This window comes from Notolepis coatsorum, assembly GCF_963971535.1.
Source record: "Notolepis coatsorum genome assembly, chromosome: 14".
Lineage (NCBI taxonomy): Eukaryota > Metazoa > Chordata > Actinopteri > Aulopiformes > Paralepididae > Notolepis > Notolepis coatsorum.
The window spans coordinates 54,939,466-54,956,160 of NC_140178.1; the positions used below are offsets into that span (position 1 = coordinate 54,939,466).

Sequence of the window (16,695 nt, forward strand, 5' to 3'; positions counted from 1 at the left end):
AAAGTACATATGGGTAGAAATATACTTTTAACACACTTACTGTAAATGTACTTTCAGTATATATATATATATATATATATATATATATATATATATATATTCAATATTTTTTTATTTTACTTGGGAACCCCACCTACTGTAACTGGCAACTTCACCAACTTCGCCTCTTTACAAGTCAGGGAAAAGATACATGTTTGTTCAATATTCTCAATCCAAGTATGTTGGGAGGAAGAGAACAAGGAAACGAGGAGAGAAGGCCATTTAACACTGATACAACAACAAACTCAAAGTCACCAGAAAAGGTTTGAGGGGGCAGGGGGGGGGATTTAGAAATAAAAAGTTTTTTCTCTTTTTCCCCATTTCCCCCCCCCCTAACTTTTTTCTTTTTACAAAAACAAATCTCGCCCACCCAAAAAAAGAATAAACAGCATATGAAATATTAGTCACTGACTAAAAAGAAAGTCTATTTAATTTATATAAACCTCTGAATAATAAATAGCTGACTTGGCACTGTGCGCTTTCACACGCACGTCGGTTTCCTAGGGTAAAGAGAAAAGATAAGATGGAAAGGTAGAAAAGAGAGTTTTTTTTTACTTCCAGCACAGCTGACATCTAGCATACTTCAAGTCTTCTGAAGGTCTGAAGGACACAGACATGGCACAGAAAGAAGAGACATGAACACACACACACACACACACACACACACACACACACACACACACACACACACACACACACACACACACACACACACACACACACACACACACACAATATTTAATTTCTGCAGGGACACACTCACACATTAAGGAGTATGGAGTGCTTCTCACACAGATACTTTCAACACTCGCATACAGTAAATACTCTTTTGTAGTACAAAAGTACATAGGAGCTGTGAGGAGAATAAACCACGCATCAGGGAGTTGCTTCCCTTTCTCGTCCAGAGTCTCTCTCCCTTGTCCCCTCGTTACTTCCTCCCCGCGGTCCAGTCCTTCCCTTGTCTTCACACGACCATTAAATAAATAAATAACCGACACGAAACAATGTCCGAATGTCCATTAATTTCTCCCTTCCCTTTCCTTCGTCTGCTCATCCATTCATCCGTCCAACCGTCCATCCATTTTCTGACTAATCCATCCCGTTCATCTATTTGTGGAGGCCAGCTCAGACTTCCATCATTGTCATTGTCTATATGTCCCTTCGTACTACTACTCTTCCCTCAAGCCATCCATCCATCCACCTGTCCTGCCGCTACCTAATGCGTCCGTTTGCCTTAGGCCGTCCCAGTTCAGACTTGAGGTCGGGGCTGAGGGAGCTCCAGGGGGTGAGGTGGCAGCGCTGCATGACGGGACAGGCACTGGGGCCCGCCGAGCACACATCAGCGGGGGACCAGCGCCCCTCTAGTAGGCGGTCCAGCCAGCGGCGCAGCGGGGCCCCTGTCAGGCCGGCGTTGGCCTCAGCCTCCTCCACCGCACCCAGGCTGACGGGCAGATGCAGCACGGGGTTCAGGCCATGGAAGCTCTGCTCCATGTAGGAGTTCCGGGCAGGACCGCCGTGGAGCCGCCGGGCGTCCTCTGGATGGGGTAAAGGGGGGGGGGGGGGGGGTTGTAGAATTTGGTTTGGTTTGTTAGAAATTATTTAGATTAAAGCTGCATTGTTGAAGATTGGCACCTCGTGGCTGTGAGCGGTAAATGCACCTTCTTAAAACATGAGAAAACGGTGACAAAAAATGTATTTCTTAAAAAAGTAACTTTGGCAACTGTTGAATGAATGAATCCTTCATTCATACTCTAGATATGTAGCCTTTAATGGATTTTGCGGCTCTAGTCATGATTCCTGACCAGAAAATCTCTTATGGGAAATTTCACTGTGTTTCATGCATTGCTGTTGCGAGGGTTTTCTCTTGCTCAGCCCAACTCAGCCCGACTCTGTGATTTAGCTAGCTAAAGAAGGGATATTTTCTTCATGAAAGAGTTCCATAGTGGTCCACATGGTCGAGAAACCTGTTTAATCTCTTTATTTAATTGTATTATTCCTCTTTTCTTTCTTATTTGTATTTGCACAGACGGGCAAGCATCTGTCACTGACTGACACTGTTACCGTGATTGTCCTATATGTATTTATGTATATATGTATTTATTGTGGGATTGGGAGGTGGGAGGGGGGCGTTTTTGACGTTTTTGATGTTTGATGTCTGTTTCATGTTTGATGTAACCAGTGCTTAACAATCTGTACCGAAAACAATTACCACCAACCATTGTTGTGTGGCATTAAAGTATCTTGTATCTTGTATCTTATATCTTGTTGTATGTTCTTTTCCAACCATTGCCATGTGTTGCTGTTGACAACACCACAAGTCTCCCGCTGGGTATAATGAAATCATTTGGATTGCCCTGTTGCATCTGGTCTGCATGGACGTGTTCTCAGTCAACTCACTACCAGAGTAAGCTGGCTTTGTTACAGTGGGTGCTACTGGACCACGCCATACTACTGCTATTAAGTTATATCAATACCGTTAACTGTTAGGATCTATACTGACAATTGAACATAATAGATCTAAAGAGTGCTTTACAGTCTATAGATACTACCTATGTGAGCTCCGGTATGTCCTTGTAACATGTCTTTGTTATATGAAATTCCTTGTGCGTTCACTGACGAAATAAAATACCAGATTCAGATTCAGAACATGCCTGATATATACAGTATCTATCTATGTATGTATATATATATATTTGAATGTTGCATTCTTTTTTTGGATCAAATCCAAAAGAGACACTATAATAATACCATGTAAATATCACACCACCACACATGAACACCAGCACAACGAACAGCACAAGCTGTTCCCACCTGTGGAAAGACCGAAGAGGGAGCCACTGCTTGACAAACCCAGTGCTATTGTGTCCTGCCGCTGTGTCCAACAGCATCCCGCTATATGGGCTGGTTTTTAGTTGATCAAATCAGTTCATAACAATATATATATATTATGTATATATATTATATATACAACTTTTAAATAAAAAGATTTCTGAGCTAAACCAAGCTGTGATATATATATATACAAACAATTAACATGAGAATGAAACATTACAACAAACCACCAGTTAAACTGAGGTCTTAAACATTATGTTAATAGCAGTAGCCATACCACCAGTTAAACTGAGAGAAAAAAACAGACTTAGGGAAAATAACAGGGGGAGAATCATCAATACAGTTTTAGATTTCAATACAATGCATTGAACCCCCCTCAGAATTTTCAATTCTGTATTGAGATTGGGTCTCATTCCCGAACGAATTTACGACAATTTTTTTTGTTTTTAGCCAAATTTCGGCCCATTTAAGACATATTAGGGCTGGGAGTGGGAGTCCCCAAATTTTCCTGAGATCAAATTTGATCGTGGCTGAGAGCAGATTTAAGAGTGCTGAGGAGCACTCTTAAATCTGCTCTCAGCCACGATCAAATCTCATGATTGATTGACTAATTAAACATTTTATTAACTTGACAGACTGTGTTCTCATAGTGATTCCTTCATGTCAACGCTACAGGCCTCCTTGGAATTAATTACTTAATCATAATTAAAATAAATATGACAATATTTGTACGATAAGAAATTACGCATTTGATGTCGGAAAAATAAATAATATGGATTCATCTGATCACAGGGCAGCTGCTTAACCATATCTGAACCAGCTATTTTGGACAAATGTATAATTACTTTAATTACTCAGATATTAAACACAATTATGCAATTATTGTAAAATGATTGAAAATAATAATTATTTAATGCCTTCTGTGGAATTTGTATTTCTTATTTGTTACACATCTGTTTTAATGATTAATTATATACATTTGAAAGAATGCAGGTCAACATGCAATGTATCCCATTGATTGGTATACAATGGGACAGACCTTTGTTTGATTGATTGATTGAAAATGTTATTAACAGATTGCAGAATGGGTACAGTACAGCAGTACAGTACAGCTCAATTACATAAGGAGATGCAGACCAGAGAAAGAATTTCGTCTTGTTTACATCAGGGTCCCCCATTTTCAATTCATCATAACATATATGACACACACGACACAGATAGACAGTACTGTCTGCTACATCTATACATTTATGACATACCAGATTTGCAAATACAGTACTGTTTGTGATACAAAAAGAGTCCAGAAAAGAGAGTACGTAGAAACTGTTGGAGGAGGTTGGGTAGGAGGGGTGGGTGGGGGATAGACTTACACTGTACAAGCAAAACTGTACATTAGAATATTGACAAAACCATACGTGGTCATTTACTGTACATTGGAGGGGGTTGATATAGCTATAAACCTGCATTCCTTCGAATATATCATTAATCAATTAAACTTATATTGAAATACACTATATAGCCTATACACCAACACTGAAATGATAGTGGATAAATAAGAACTAAAGCTAATCGGTGGAAATAGACTGCATTAATATTCCATAACAAGTCTTGTGTGCGCCTACGAATGAACAGTAGCCTATAGGCTTAATTATGGAATAATAAGCCATACTGCGTTCATTCATTACGCCCGGCGTAGGCTATATATATTATATGTCATTCATTCATTCATATACAGTACTGCGCGCGCGTGTGTGTGTGTGTGCGCGTGCGCTGCGGCAGGTGTACCGCGAGCTGTATATGATGCCAATACATTAATCTAATCTAGTTTTGATGGCGCGCAAGCGTGATTACGAAACCTAGCCGCATTTCTCGGAGACACTCTCTGATTGGCACTGGCTGACGCTAGGTTTCGTAATCACGCGGCTCGCAAGACTCGCAAAGCATTTCCGCCATTCCATTTTCACACAGCGTCATTACTTTGCTCTTAATAAGGAGCCCTGGAGGCGTTGTTTTGTATGCAAATGACCTGAACGGGAACGCGCTTTCGAGTTTACGACAGAATGCCATTCTCCAAGCAGATATCAGATAATATCATTTGTGCGACCGTTTCAGCCACTTAAGACATATTACCAGCACGTTCAGGACTCAGAGTGAACTTGTCATTGATTATGTCTCAGTGGTTCTAAGATAAGTCTTCCAGAATATATCTTTGAAACATTTTCGGGAATGAGGCCCATTGTTACACCTCTACTGGAGAAATCCACAACACTAAAGATGCCGGCAACAATGGGTCTCATTCCCGAATGGATTTACGACCAAAAATTTCCTCTTAGGCAGATTTCTGCCCATTTAAGACATATTAGGGCTGGTAGCGCGATTCCCCAAATTTTCCTGAGATCAGATTTGAGCGTGGCTGAGAGCAGATTTAAGAGTGCTGAGGAGCACACTTATGATTGATTGACTAATTGAAAATTGTATTAATTTGACAGACTGTGTTCTCATAGTGATTCCTTCATGTCAACGCTACAGGCCTCCTTGGAATTAATTACTTAATCATAATTAAAATAAATATGACAATATTTGTACGATAAGAAATTACGCATTTGATGTCGGAAAAATAAATAATATGGATTCATCTGATCACAGGGCAGCTGGATTAACCATATCTAAACCAGCTATTTTGGACAAATGTATAATTATGTAATTATGCAATTATTGTGAAATGATTGAAAATAATAATTATTTAATGCCTTCTGTGGAATTTGTATTTCTTATTTGTTACATATCTGTTTTAATGGTATACAATGGGACAGACCTTTGTTTGATATAAACCTGCATTCCTTCAAATATATCATTAATCAATTAAACTTATATTGAAATACACTATATAGCCTATACACCAACACTGAAATGACAGTGGATAAATAAATAAATAAGAACTAAAGCTAATCGGTGGAAATAGACTGCATTAATATTCCATAACAAGTCTTGTGTGCGCCAGTATGTCCTACGTGTCTAATGGGTGAACGTATAGGCTTGATATGTTCTGGTTACTTGTTTCGTTGGGATTTGGTGGATGCTGTATATGTGTGCTCTGCCCTGCGTACAGTATAGGTACGGTCTGTATGTAGTTCAAGTTCATGTTCAAGTTTCTTTAATAGTTGTCATACAGAAGTACAGAATACTTTTATACAAAATGCTTCTTTCTGTTACGCTCTGTTATGCAGACTGTGCTTGTACTGTACGTGGGGCGGAGCATGTATGTGGTGTCTACTAGGTCCTAATGAAGCAAGTCATTAATGGAATAATAAGCCTATACTGCGTTCATTCATTACACCTTAGGCTATATATATATATATATATATATATATATATATATATATATATATATATATATATATATATATATATATATTATGTAAACAAGACAAACGTCTTTCTCTGGTCTGCATCCCCTTAACAATTGTGTGTATTGAGCCGTACTGTATTATACCCATTCTGCAATCTGTTAAATAAAGTTTTCATTCATTCATTCATTCATATACAGTACCGCGCGTGCGTGTGTGTGTGCGCACGCTGCGGCAGGTGTACCACGAGCTGTACTATATATGATGCCAATACATTAATCTAATCTAATTTTGATGCGTCGCAAGACTCGCAAGGTACTTCCGCCATTCCATTTTCACGCGGCTGTGTCATAAGTTGCCTTATAAGGAGCTCTGGAGGCGTTGTTTTGTATGCAAATGACCTAAACGGACATGGTGTCATTCCCCAAGCAGATGTCACAGGTGCGACCGTTTGAGCCACTTAAGACATATTACCAGCACGTTGGGGACTCAGAGTGAACTTGTCATTGATTCTGTCTCAGTCGGTTCCAAGATAAGTCTTCCAAGAGAACTCGTTGGACAATTTTGGGGAATGAGACCCAATGAAACTACTTGCTACAAAAAACATATTCAGATAAAATAATTAAATGTGATGTGATTTTATGTTGAGTAAAATCATAATTTACTGCATCCCCAGATGAAATGTGAGTTTGAAATGAGAGTCAGACAAGAAGATAGATACCAATTTCCTCTCTGTGCGTTCAGTAGAAAGCTATCCTAGCTAGCCTAGCTTAGCACAATTAATGGAAGTGGGGGAGGAGTGGCTAGCTAGCTTAAAACTCCGGGAGACGTGTAAGTTGGCCAACACCAAGCTAATCGCTCGCCCCCCGCTTCCATTCACTGTGCTAAGCTAGGCTTTAGCTTTCCACTGAACGCACAGAGAAGAAATTTGTATCTATCTTATTGTCTGACTCTTTTTGACCAAATTAACAATTCTGTGTTGTCAGTAATTTACCTGTTACTTCAAAGATTGAAGATCTTGAAAGAAAAATACGATATGTATGACATGCTTAGATACAGATGACCCCCAGTGGTCAGGTCTTGTCTTGTTAGTCTTGTTAGTCTTGTTAGTCTTGTTAGTCACTGTTAGCAAGATGGCAGAAGAGTGAATTGACTTCTATTTGAACAGACTTTAGTGATACCTTTGGAAGGCAATGTGATGTACATATACAGTATAAACACAGTTTGTATGTATGAAACTGCAAGATTCTACCTTTTGACAATTTATCCTATAATGGTATGTACAAACCTGAACCCTATCTTATCAGGGCTGTGTGTGTGTGTGTGTACTGTAGGCGATATAAAGGTGAATAGGTCCTAGTTTCAACATGCTAGTGCCAGTCCTGGAGGCAAAGATGAGAATTCCACTGTGTTCTTCACACCTACACGCCAACACACATGCCAACACACACACACACACACACACACACACACACACACACACACACACACACACACACACACACACACACACACACACACACACACACACACACACACACACACACACACACACACACACACACACACACACACACACACACACACACACACACACACACACACACACACACACACATAATTCCAATACATGTGAGGGTTTTATATTGACTTTATATGTATTCCGTAACCGCTTATCCCTGACTCAGACATTCCCAACATTGACCCTAAAATGTCCCATCCCTTTTTTTAAGCCAGGACAGAAAAAAATAAGTCCTACATTTGGAGGGCTTTCCTAATGTGTCCTATATATCCTTGAAAGGACACACACACATACTGTACACACTGCACTGATGTCATACTGAGTTGGCAGACCACCAGGGGAGAGGAGGAGTGGTCAGGATGTAGGAGGGGTGGATGAAAGGGTGAGGAGAGAGAGAATGGGGGATGGAGAGATAATGACAGCAGAGAGGATGTGGAGAGAAGAGAGGCTGGAAACCAGTAGAAAGTAATTCTGTGTATGTGTGTGTGTGTGTGTGTGTGTGTGTGTGTGTGTGTGTGTGTGTGTGTGTGTGTGATCTCAGTATGTATGTATATCTGTGTGCGTATGTATGTGTGTGATCTTAGTATGTGTGTGTGTGTGTGTATTTGTGTATGTATGTGTGTGATCTCAGTATGTGTGTGTGTGTGAGTGTGTGTGTGTATGTGTGTGATCTCAGTATGTGTGTGTGTGTATTAGGGGTGGAACGGTTCACAAAATCTACAGTTCGGTTCGTATCACGGTTTTGGTTTCACGGTTTTCGGTTCGGTTCGATACGTTGTTTAAAAAAAATATATTTAATGTAACACTCTAAAAATACCATATACATCAGCATAAAATATATAGCCTAAAGATAATCCAACTTTTCAGTTATTCTCAAGGACGTAGTCATGCAAAAACTGAAAGAATGAGGCAGTTTGACATCAGGCACATTATTTTGACAGTGACGGTTAGAGCTAGGAGAGAGAGGGGAGGCATTGCTGATTTAAACATGCTTCTCATTTATTTGGTAAAAAAAAAGGTTTACCTTTAATAATGTTTGGCACACAAAGACCGAACTGACTGAAAAATATAGGCAACATTTGTCAAAGTATTAACTTAGTGCAAACAAACAAAATAATTAAACCTTTTCTATTTTTGTGGCCACATTATAAACAAAGGCAACATAAAGTATGCATATGCTCAACCAGCACTAGACTTTCTTATCAAAAAGGAAAAGTCACTATTATTTAAAATAAATAAATCATGTGTACTAAATATATATAAACTTTTTAATTGCATGAAACATTATGAAGTATTCTCTTATGCCGCTTTTCACTGCATGGTACCTAATCGACTCGACTCGCTTTTGCTATTTGAGTGTCCTGGTAGCCGTATCTGAAGTGACGTCACACGAGGAAGTAAATAGTCAACAGTAACACACAGCGTTGGAAGGAGAAGCCCTGATGATATACTATAAACCAACAGCCAATAAATGTGAAGTTATCTTTGAACCTCTTGTCAAGCATTGTCAATATACCCCCCCTTCCCCACTAATGGAACTAATGGAACACAGTGAAGTGACTCCACAGTTAGCTCGTGGCTAACGTAACGTTAGCCTAGCTTGCAGCTACGTTATAACCGAACAATACCCACACGCCCCGAACCGTGGAGGTCATATTGAACGGTGAACGGTTCGAATGCGTACTGTTCCACCCCTAGTGTGTAATACGTCTGTGATCTCAGTATGTACAGTATGTGTATGTGTGCTTAGCTTCCTTCTACTCCATTTTTTAACATGGCAACTAACTAAATACATTGCTCTTGCTCTTTATGTTTATAATCTTTTTTAATTTTTTATTATGATTGTTCTGTTTGATGGAGCTAGATACTGTGATTTGTTTGGAGGAATATGGAGAATACATGTTCAAAAATAAACGTTTCATTCATTCATTCATTTATTCATTCATTCATTCATTCATTCATTCATTCATTCATTCATGTGTGTGATCTCAGTATGTGTGTGTAAGTGTGTGATCTCCAGTGGTGCAGTGCTGGTATAACTCGGTATAACGGCGTTATACCTCGGTCACTGAGGCTGAAGTACGCGCAATCGCTTTTTACATGGCATTATGAATGAATGAATGAATGACTTTATTTGACAATATAAAAAATAAACATGTGACAGAAGAGCACAGTCGGGATATACTGCCAAGGATGTAACACAAAAAAGCTCAGAGCTTATTTCCATTGTGGTCCTTGTAGGGGGGTGGGGGAATGTGATGCTTAACACATGCATCATACAAAACGTGACATCACAACACATCACATATACCATTTAACATTTATATACATACAGACTCATACAACATGCAAGGGTGCCTTAAGCTAAGTGTCTAGGTATAGTCCCTTTTGAGCCATGTCTTCAGGCTGGACTTGAATCTAACGGCACTGTCTATGGTTTTCAGTTCACTGGGCAGACTATTCCAAAAGACAGCTGCTGAATATAAAAATGACTCCTTCCCCATACAGCTCCTGAATCTGACTGGCACAAAGTCAGTTGAGCTGCGCCTTGTTTGGTAAGCATGGGTGTCTCTGATTCGGTTGAAGTAATTGTTAAAGTACACTGGCACTACCCCATGCACTATTCTGTGAACTAGGCACATCCCTATCTGGTTTACTCTGTCTTCCACCTTAAGCCATCTCATGACCTCAAAGTGAGATGGGTCAAGGTGGGTTCGAGCAGGTAGCCTTAGTATTACCCTGATTAGCTTGTTTTGTGATGTCTGTAGTTTTATTTTCTGACTTTTGGGGGCACTGTTGTACCAGGAGCCACACGCATAGTCATAGTGACACTGTATGAGAGCTCCAGCAAGAATCTTCATCGCTGACTGATCTAAAAAATGAGAGATTCTGGCTAGGTATCTAGTCCTGTTATTTATCTTTGTAAGTGCTTGGTGAGCCATGCTTTCCCCTGATAAGCTGTTTTCCAGGACGCAACCGAGATATTTCACAGATGTTTTGTCTGTGAGAACAGTATCTCCTATTCTAATGTTAAAACCTGGCGATTTTCTGAGCCTGACCTTTGACCCGAATAAAATTGACTCAGTCTTCCCCACGTGGAGGGACAGCTTGTTGTGGCCTAGCCAGTCGCTAACCTTCTCTAGTTCTGCACTCAATGTCTGCTCAACCACTTTTTTGTCTTTGTGAGACACTAGTAGGGCGGAGTCGTCTGCGTATAAAAAAAGGTCACATGAGCAAGCTGCTTTCAGGTCATTTATATACAGTAGAAAGAGGAGCGGACCCAAAACACTCCCTTGTGGGACCCCGCACTCTACTGTCCGAGGACTGGAGAGTACTCCGTTTATATCTACCACCTGTTGTCTCCCTGTTAGGTAGGAACCAATTAATTTCTGAGCTGCCTCATTAAAGCCTAGGGCCCTAAGCTTCATTAACAAGATGTTGTGATCCACTGAATCAAATGCCTTCTGGAGGTCTAACATTACCATTCCACAGAACTTTCCCTCGTCTACCTCTTTCCTGATGTAATCTGTGAGGAACAGCAGGCAGGTGTCTGTGGAGTGGGACCTCCTGAAACCAGATTGGTATTTGTACATGATGTTATTAGTGGAGAAATACCCGTCTATTTGCTCATATACTAGCCTCTCAATGGTTTTTGATAGAACGCCCAGGATGGAAATGGGTCTGTAGTTACCCGGTTCCAATTTGTTTCCCTTTTTGTGGAGAGGAATAACTCTTGCCGATTTCATTTCGCTTGGAAATGTTCCTGTGTCAATGGCTAGGTTGGTAATGTGAGCTACATATGGGGCAATGATTTCTGCAGCATCCTGCAAGAATTTACCAGGGATGTTGTCTAATCCAGTAGCCCTTGAGGTGTCAAGTTTTTTAAGCTTTTCCTGGACCTCCATCTCAGTCACTTTCCTAAAGGAGAAAGCATTTGCTTTAACCCCCTGATCTAGGTAGAATTTATGGACTTCACTCTCTATGTTGTTGCCGGGTTTAGCTGGGATCTTATCAGATATAGTTTTTGCAATGGATGTAAAATAGCTATTCAGACAGTCTGCCACCTCTGATTTGTCTGCTGAAATTTTGTCTCCTATTTCTAAACTGATATTGCCCGATTTAGTCTTTAATTTCTTACTGTATCCTACCTCTTTACCTCTTATCCAACCGGACTCCCGGAGAAGCATGCAGCTGCAGAGCCGCAGAGCCAGCGGCGCTCTCTGGGCCGCGCGCTGACGGCCGTGCTGTGAGGCAATAGTATCCAGCTGCAGGACGAGAGCAGCCAAAAAAAACTGTGCATGCGCGCGCACGCGCACGCGCGTGGAGCGTTTGACCTACTGTCAATTTGCCACTGCACCACTGGTGATCTCAGTATGTCTGTGTGTGATCTTAGTATGTATGTGTGTGTGTATATGTTTGTGTGTGTATGTTGGTGTGTGTATGTCGATGTGTGTGTGTATGTCGATGTGTGTGTATGTCAATGTGTGTGTATGTGTGTGTGTATGATGATGTGTGAGTGTGTGTGTGTGATCTTAGTATGTATGTGTGTGTGTGTATATGTTTATATGTGTATGTTGATGTGTGTGTATGTCGATGTGTGTGTGTGTGTGTATGTCGATGTGTGTGTATGTCAATGTGTGTGTGTGTATGTTGATGTGTGTGTGTGTGTATGATGATGTGTGAGTGTGTGTGTGTGTATATGTTTGTGTGTATGTTGATGTGTGTGTGTGTCGATGTGTGTGTATGTCGATGTGTGTGTGTATGTCAATGTGTGTGTGCAGGCCCGGACTGGCCATCGGGAGCACCGGGAGTTTTCCCGGTGGCCTGGCCTGCACAGATTAAAAAAAAAGATTATAAAAAAAGAATTATTATTTTTAATTTTTTTTTTGCCAGGCCATTGTTTCTAGTTGTGGCGGCGGCGCGGCGCGATAGTTAGGTCGCTTTCACACAGGGGCTGTTTGGTCCGGACTTTCTGACCAGAATTCGATAGTCCGGTTTTTCGGGTTTGTGTGAATGCGTGTCGAACTCGGTTCGCGGACCAAACAGGCGAACTCTGGTCCGGCTGAAAACGTAGGTCTCGGTTCGGCTTCAGCGGACCAAACGCGAACCAAATATAGGAAGTGATTATTATTACCACTGCTCGCAGCATTCATTCACTGCAAAACAAGCACACTGCATCTATCTCTCTATCTATCTATCTATCTATCTATCTATCTATCTATCTATCTATCTATCTATCTATCTATCTATCTATCTATCTATCTATCTATCTATCTATCTATCTATCTATCTATCTATCTATCTATCTATCTATCTATCTATCTATCTATCTATCTATCTATCTATCTATCTATCTATCTGTGCATCTTGGGAAGAAGGAAGAAAAAACGCGGCTTATTATATTATTAATAAAACAGCTACTTGTGGGCTCTCATAAAAACACTGTGGTCTACAAGTTGTTTAGCGAGAGGATGGTGGTAATGTGCTTCAATAGAACAATGGATCAATGCCATGTCAAAACTCGCTCCGCTGATCTGGAGGGCTCGCAGACAGTCCACACACAGACACACACACACGCGCGCGCGCACACACGGGCTCGCGCCACACACACATTTCCACTGTCCAATAGCCGAGCGCCCTTTTCGACCGCGTGACATTGTTCAGAAGGTCTCGGTCCGCCTCACAGATTTCTATGTGAACGCAGGCGAACCAAATGAAGAATGCAACAATGTTGCAACTTCACCCCCAGAACCGCACAGAGTCCACCAAAACTATATGTGAAAGCGACCTTAGATAACCTAGGTGGGTGGGGAACAACCAGGATTTCACTGTCTGTGACAGAGTTGGAGAACTATCTGACTCTCTCCCTCACGCGGACACACACACACACAATGGAGCCGTGCTGCCGCTTGTGATTGGTGGAGGCGGGACCAGGCGATACAACTGATTGACAGCGGAGGCTGCGAATGGAATGGCAGACTGCACTCAGATGCAGAATAACAGCCAGGCAATGAGCCAGGTAGTGAGGGACTCGGGAGTGATCAGAGAGCGAAAGTCAATTAACGTTGATGTCAAGATGGACAGTGGAAGAAAGAGAAAGGGTGGAGGAGAGAGGGATAAAACAAAGAAAAAGAAAGGCCCTTACAGGAGAGAGTGGTTAACTGTATTATAATAGTAAATAGAAAAATATGTTGTGCTCTTGCTTTTTTCTTTTTGAAGGTGGAGAGAGTAGCATTGCTAGTGCCACAACAGTTTGAGGTTCATAACAGTACATTGTACTAAGCAATTGTTGGCTCATTAGTTTGTGATTCACATGCACTAAAATTCACCAGAATGCAGGAAATTAAGTCTTTGTAACAAAAAAAATCCTGGTGGGGGACCCCCAGACCCCCCGCTTAAAAAGTGGCCTGATTGGGGCTATATTTCGCGCTATATCTCCCGGTATAAATTATTTCCCCAGTCCGGCCCTGTGTGTGTGTGTATGTCGATGTGTGTGTCTGTGTATGATGATGTGTGAGTGTGTGTGAGAGTGTGTGTGTGTGTGTACCAAGTGAGTGTATGGTTATTTATTCTGATCCCTTCATCCCTTCCGCCAGACTGTCCTTCACTATAAAGACAGACCATAAACTTGAACTGGCTATTCATAGAGATTATACCACCACCCCTCTCTCACTCCCTCTCCCTCACCCCCCTCTCTTTCTCACCCCCCCCCCTCTCTCACCCTCGCTCCCCCCCTTTCGCTCACCCTCTCTCTCTCTCTCTCTCTCTCTCTCTCTCTCTCTCTCTCTCTCTCTCTCTCTCTCTCTCTATCTCAAAGTCAGTTACTGTTACTTTGGGGTTACTTTGCTAATAATTCATACAATGTGCAGTTTATTACAATTTGTGGACCACCAGTATGAAGCTGGTGAACCTTTTAATGACAAGTAATGACAGTATGTGTGTGTGCGTGTGATCCGAGTATGTATGTGTGTGTGTGTAAATATGAGTCTATGAGTGATGACTGTAATTATTTTACATGCAATCCATTACCCTCCGACCTTGAGCGTGCACGTGCACATGGACACATTCTGCTTACAGGTTGTGAGAAGTCAGATGCATAAATCACACAGCGACCTAGGAGAGGTCTATTCAGGTGAAGGTTACCTACAGTGTGTGTGTGTGCAGTGCATGTGTGTGTGTGTGTGGGGGGGGGGGGTATATATAGTGTATGTGTGTTTGTGAGTGACCATAACTATATATACACAGTACACATATTAACTGTGACAGCAGGGTGTGTGTGTGTAATTCAAGTACGAGGCATAGTCCTGCAGGCATATGAACTCTCTCTCACACACACACACACACACACACACACACACACACACACACACACACACACACACACACACACACACACACCACATGCTTCTAATACTATTCAGTACTAATTTGAGCACATGCATGCTCTCTCTCTCACCCTGCCGTATGGGCTGCTGCTTGGCGAACTCCAGTGGCGCCACCAGGAAGCTGGTCTGGGCCAGCAGGCTCCAGTGGTGCAGAACCCGCAGCGTCCAGACACCGGGCCTCAGTGGCAGGCTCAGCGGCGGCCGGTAGTGGGTGAACTCGGCGGTGCCGTCCACCAGGATGTCGTAGGTGGCGGCGATGACGTTGGTGGGATCGATCCACACCACCGTGGCCGTGAGGTTGCTCGCCGCCCGGCTCCAGCGCTGCATGGCCACCGGCTCGTCCTCGGGCCCCAGCAGGGCGCCCCGGTTACGGAACAGACGCTCCTTGGGGTCCCAGTCGACGCCGACCTGGTGGAGAGCGGAGACGGAGGTCGGGGAGAGACTTTTGATTTGTCGAGTTCAACAGGTGTTTTCAGGGGGAGGACTTGGGTGATAAGACATAAGACAGACAGACTGTGTGTGTTTGAGTATGTGTGAGAGAGAGAGAGAGAGAGAGAGAGAGAGAGAGAGAGAGAGAGAGAGAGAGAGAGAGAGAGAGAGAGAGAGAGAGAGAGAGAGAGAGAGAGAGAGAGAGAGATGTATACGTGTGCCAGGGCTGTCAATTGCCTACATTTAAAAAGTGCATTGTGTGTTGTATTTGATATTATGGGCAGTATCAATAGGCATCAAAATCATGAAGAGGGGACTTAGCACATATGAATGGTAGCGGATATGGACTGCTAGCTTAGCTTAAAAATCCGGGAGAGGTGTTTTTGACCAACAGCTAGGCTAGCCGGTCCGTATCTGCTTCCATTAATTTGTGCTAGGCTAGACTAGCTTTCTACTGAACGTATAGAGGAAATTGTGTGACGCACGTGTAGCAGGTATATATAAAATATACTGTTATGTATTCCACAAAGAATCCCTCCCTCACGTTTTATTTTAATTTGTTTATTATTATTTTTATTCTCAAAGTCTTTTATTTTGAAATCGTCACTTCCTGCCGAAGTGACGTATGTCCCCTTGTGCGCCTCTTCCCGTTCAGTCTGGCCTGAATGAGGAAGAGGTAAGAGTTGTTCAGTGTCTCTAAAACATATCTTTGGTTTAAAAGAACGTATTGATGGTTTACATATTGTAAATAGGTTGCCGGGCAAATGAACCGGGGTGTATGTAATGGTATCTATGCAATAATGAACAGTTGTGCACTTTTTGTAAAGGAATTTAACCGTAGTGACAAACTTTTGATATGACCACATGTGAGTAGGTCTTGACCTGAAATGTGACATATTTCCCTCATTGCAGCCTGTGAACTGGTGCCATCTAGTGGACAAGAAGTAATGCCATAACTGTCTTGTCTGGTTGTTTTGACAGGTAATTGGAGATATCTTATTGGTTATTTTGTATTATTTTATCGTATTGTTTTATTATAAATGTTATTTCAATGTATGATTCAAAATGTGCAGTCTGGCCTGAATGAGGAAGAGCCTGTGAACTGGTGCCATCTAGTGGACAAGAAGTAATGCCATAACTG

The 16,695-nt window shown here is 41.9% G+C and overlaps 1 protein-coding gene across 1 annotated transcript in view; it reads right to left on the bottom strand.

Annotated features, from left to right (window-relative positions):
• Positions 1-431: 431 nt before the first annotated feature.
• LOC311240367 (xylosyltransferase 1-like) overlaps positions 432-16,695 on the bottom strand; it is a 214,235-nt gene continuing 197,971 nt past the window's right edge. Inside the window, exons 10-11 of the mRNA XM_084328952.1 lie at positions 15,197-15,533; positions 432-1,574 (exon numbers count right to left, since the gene is read on the bottom strand). Coding sequence (XP_084185078.1) covers positions 1,252-1,574; positions 15,197-15,533 — 660 coding nt within the window. The 3' untranslated portion in view covers positions 432-1,251. The remainder of the gene's footprint in view (positions 1,575-15,196; positions 15,534-16,695) is intronic.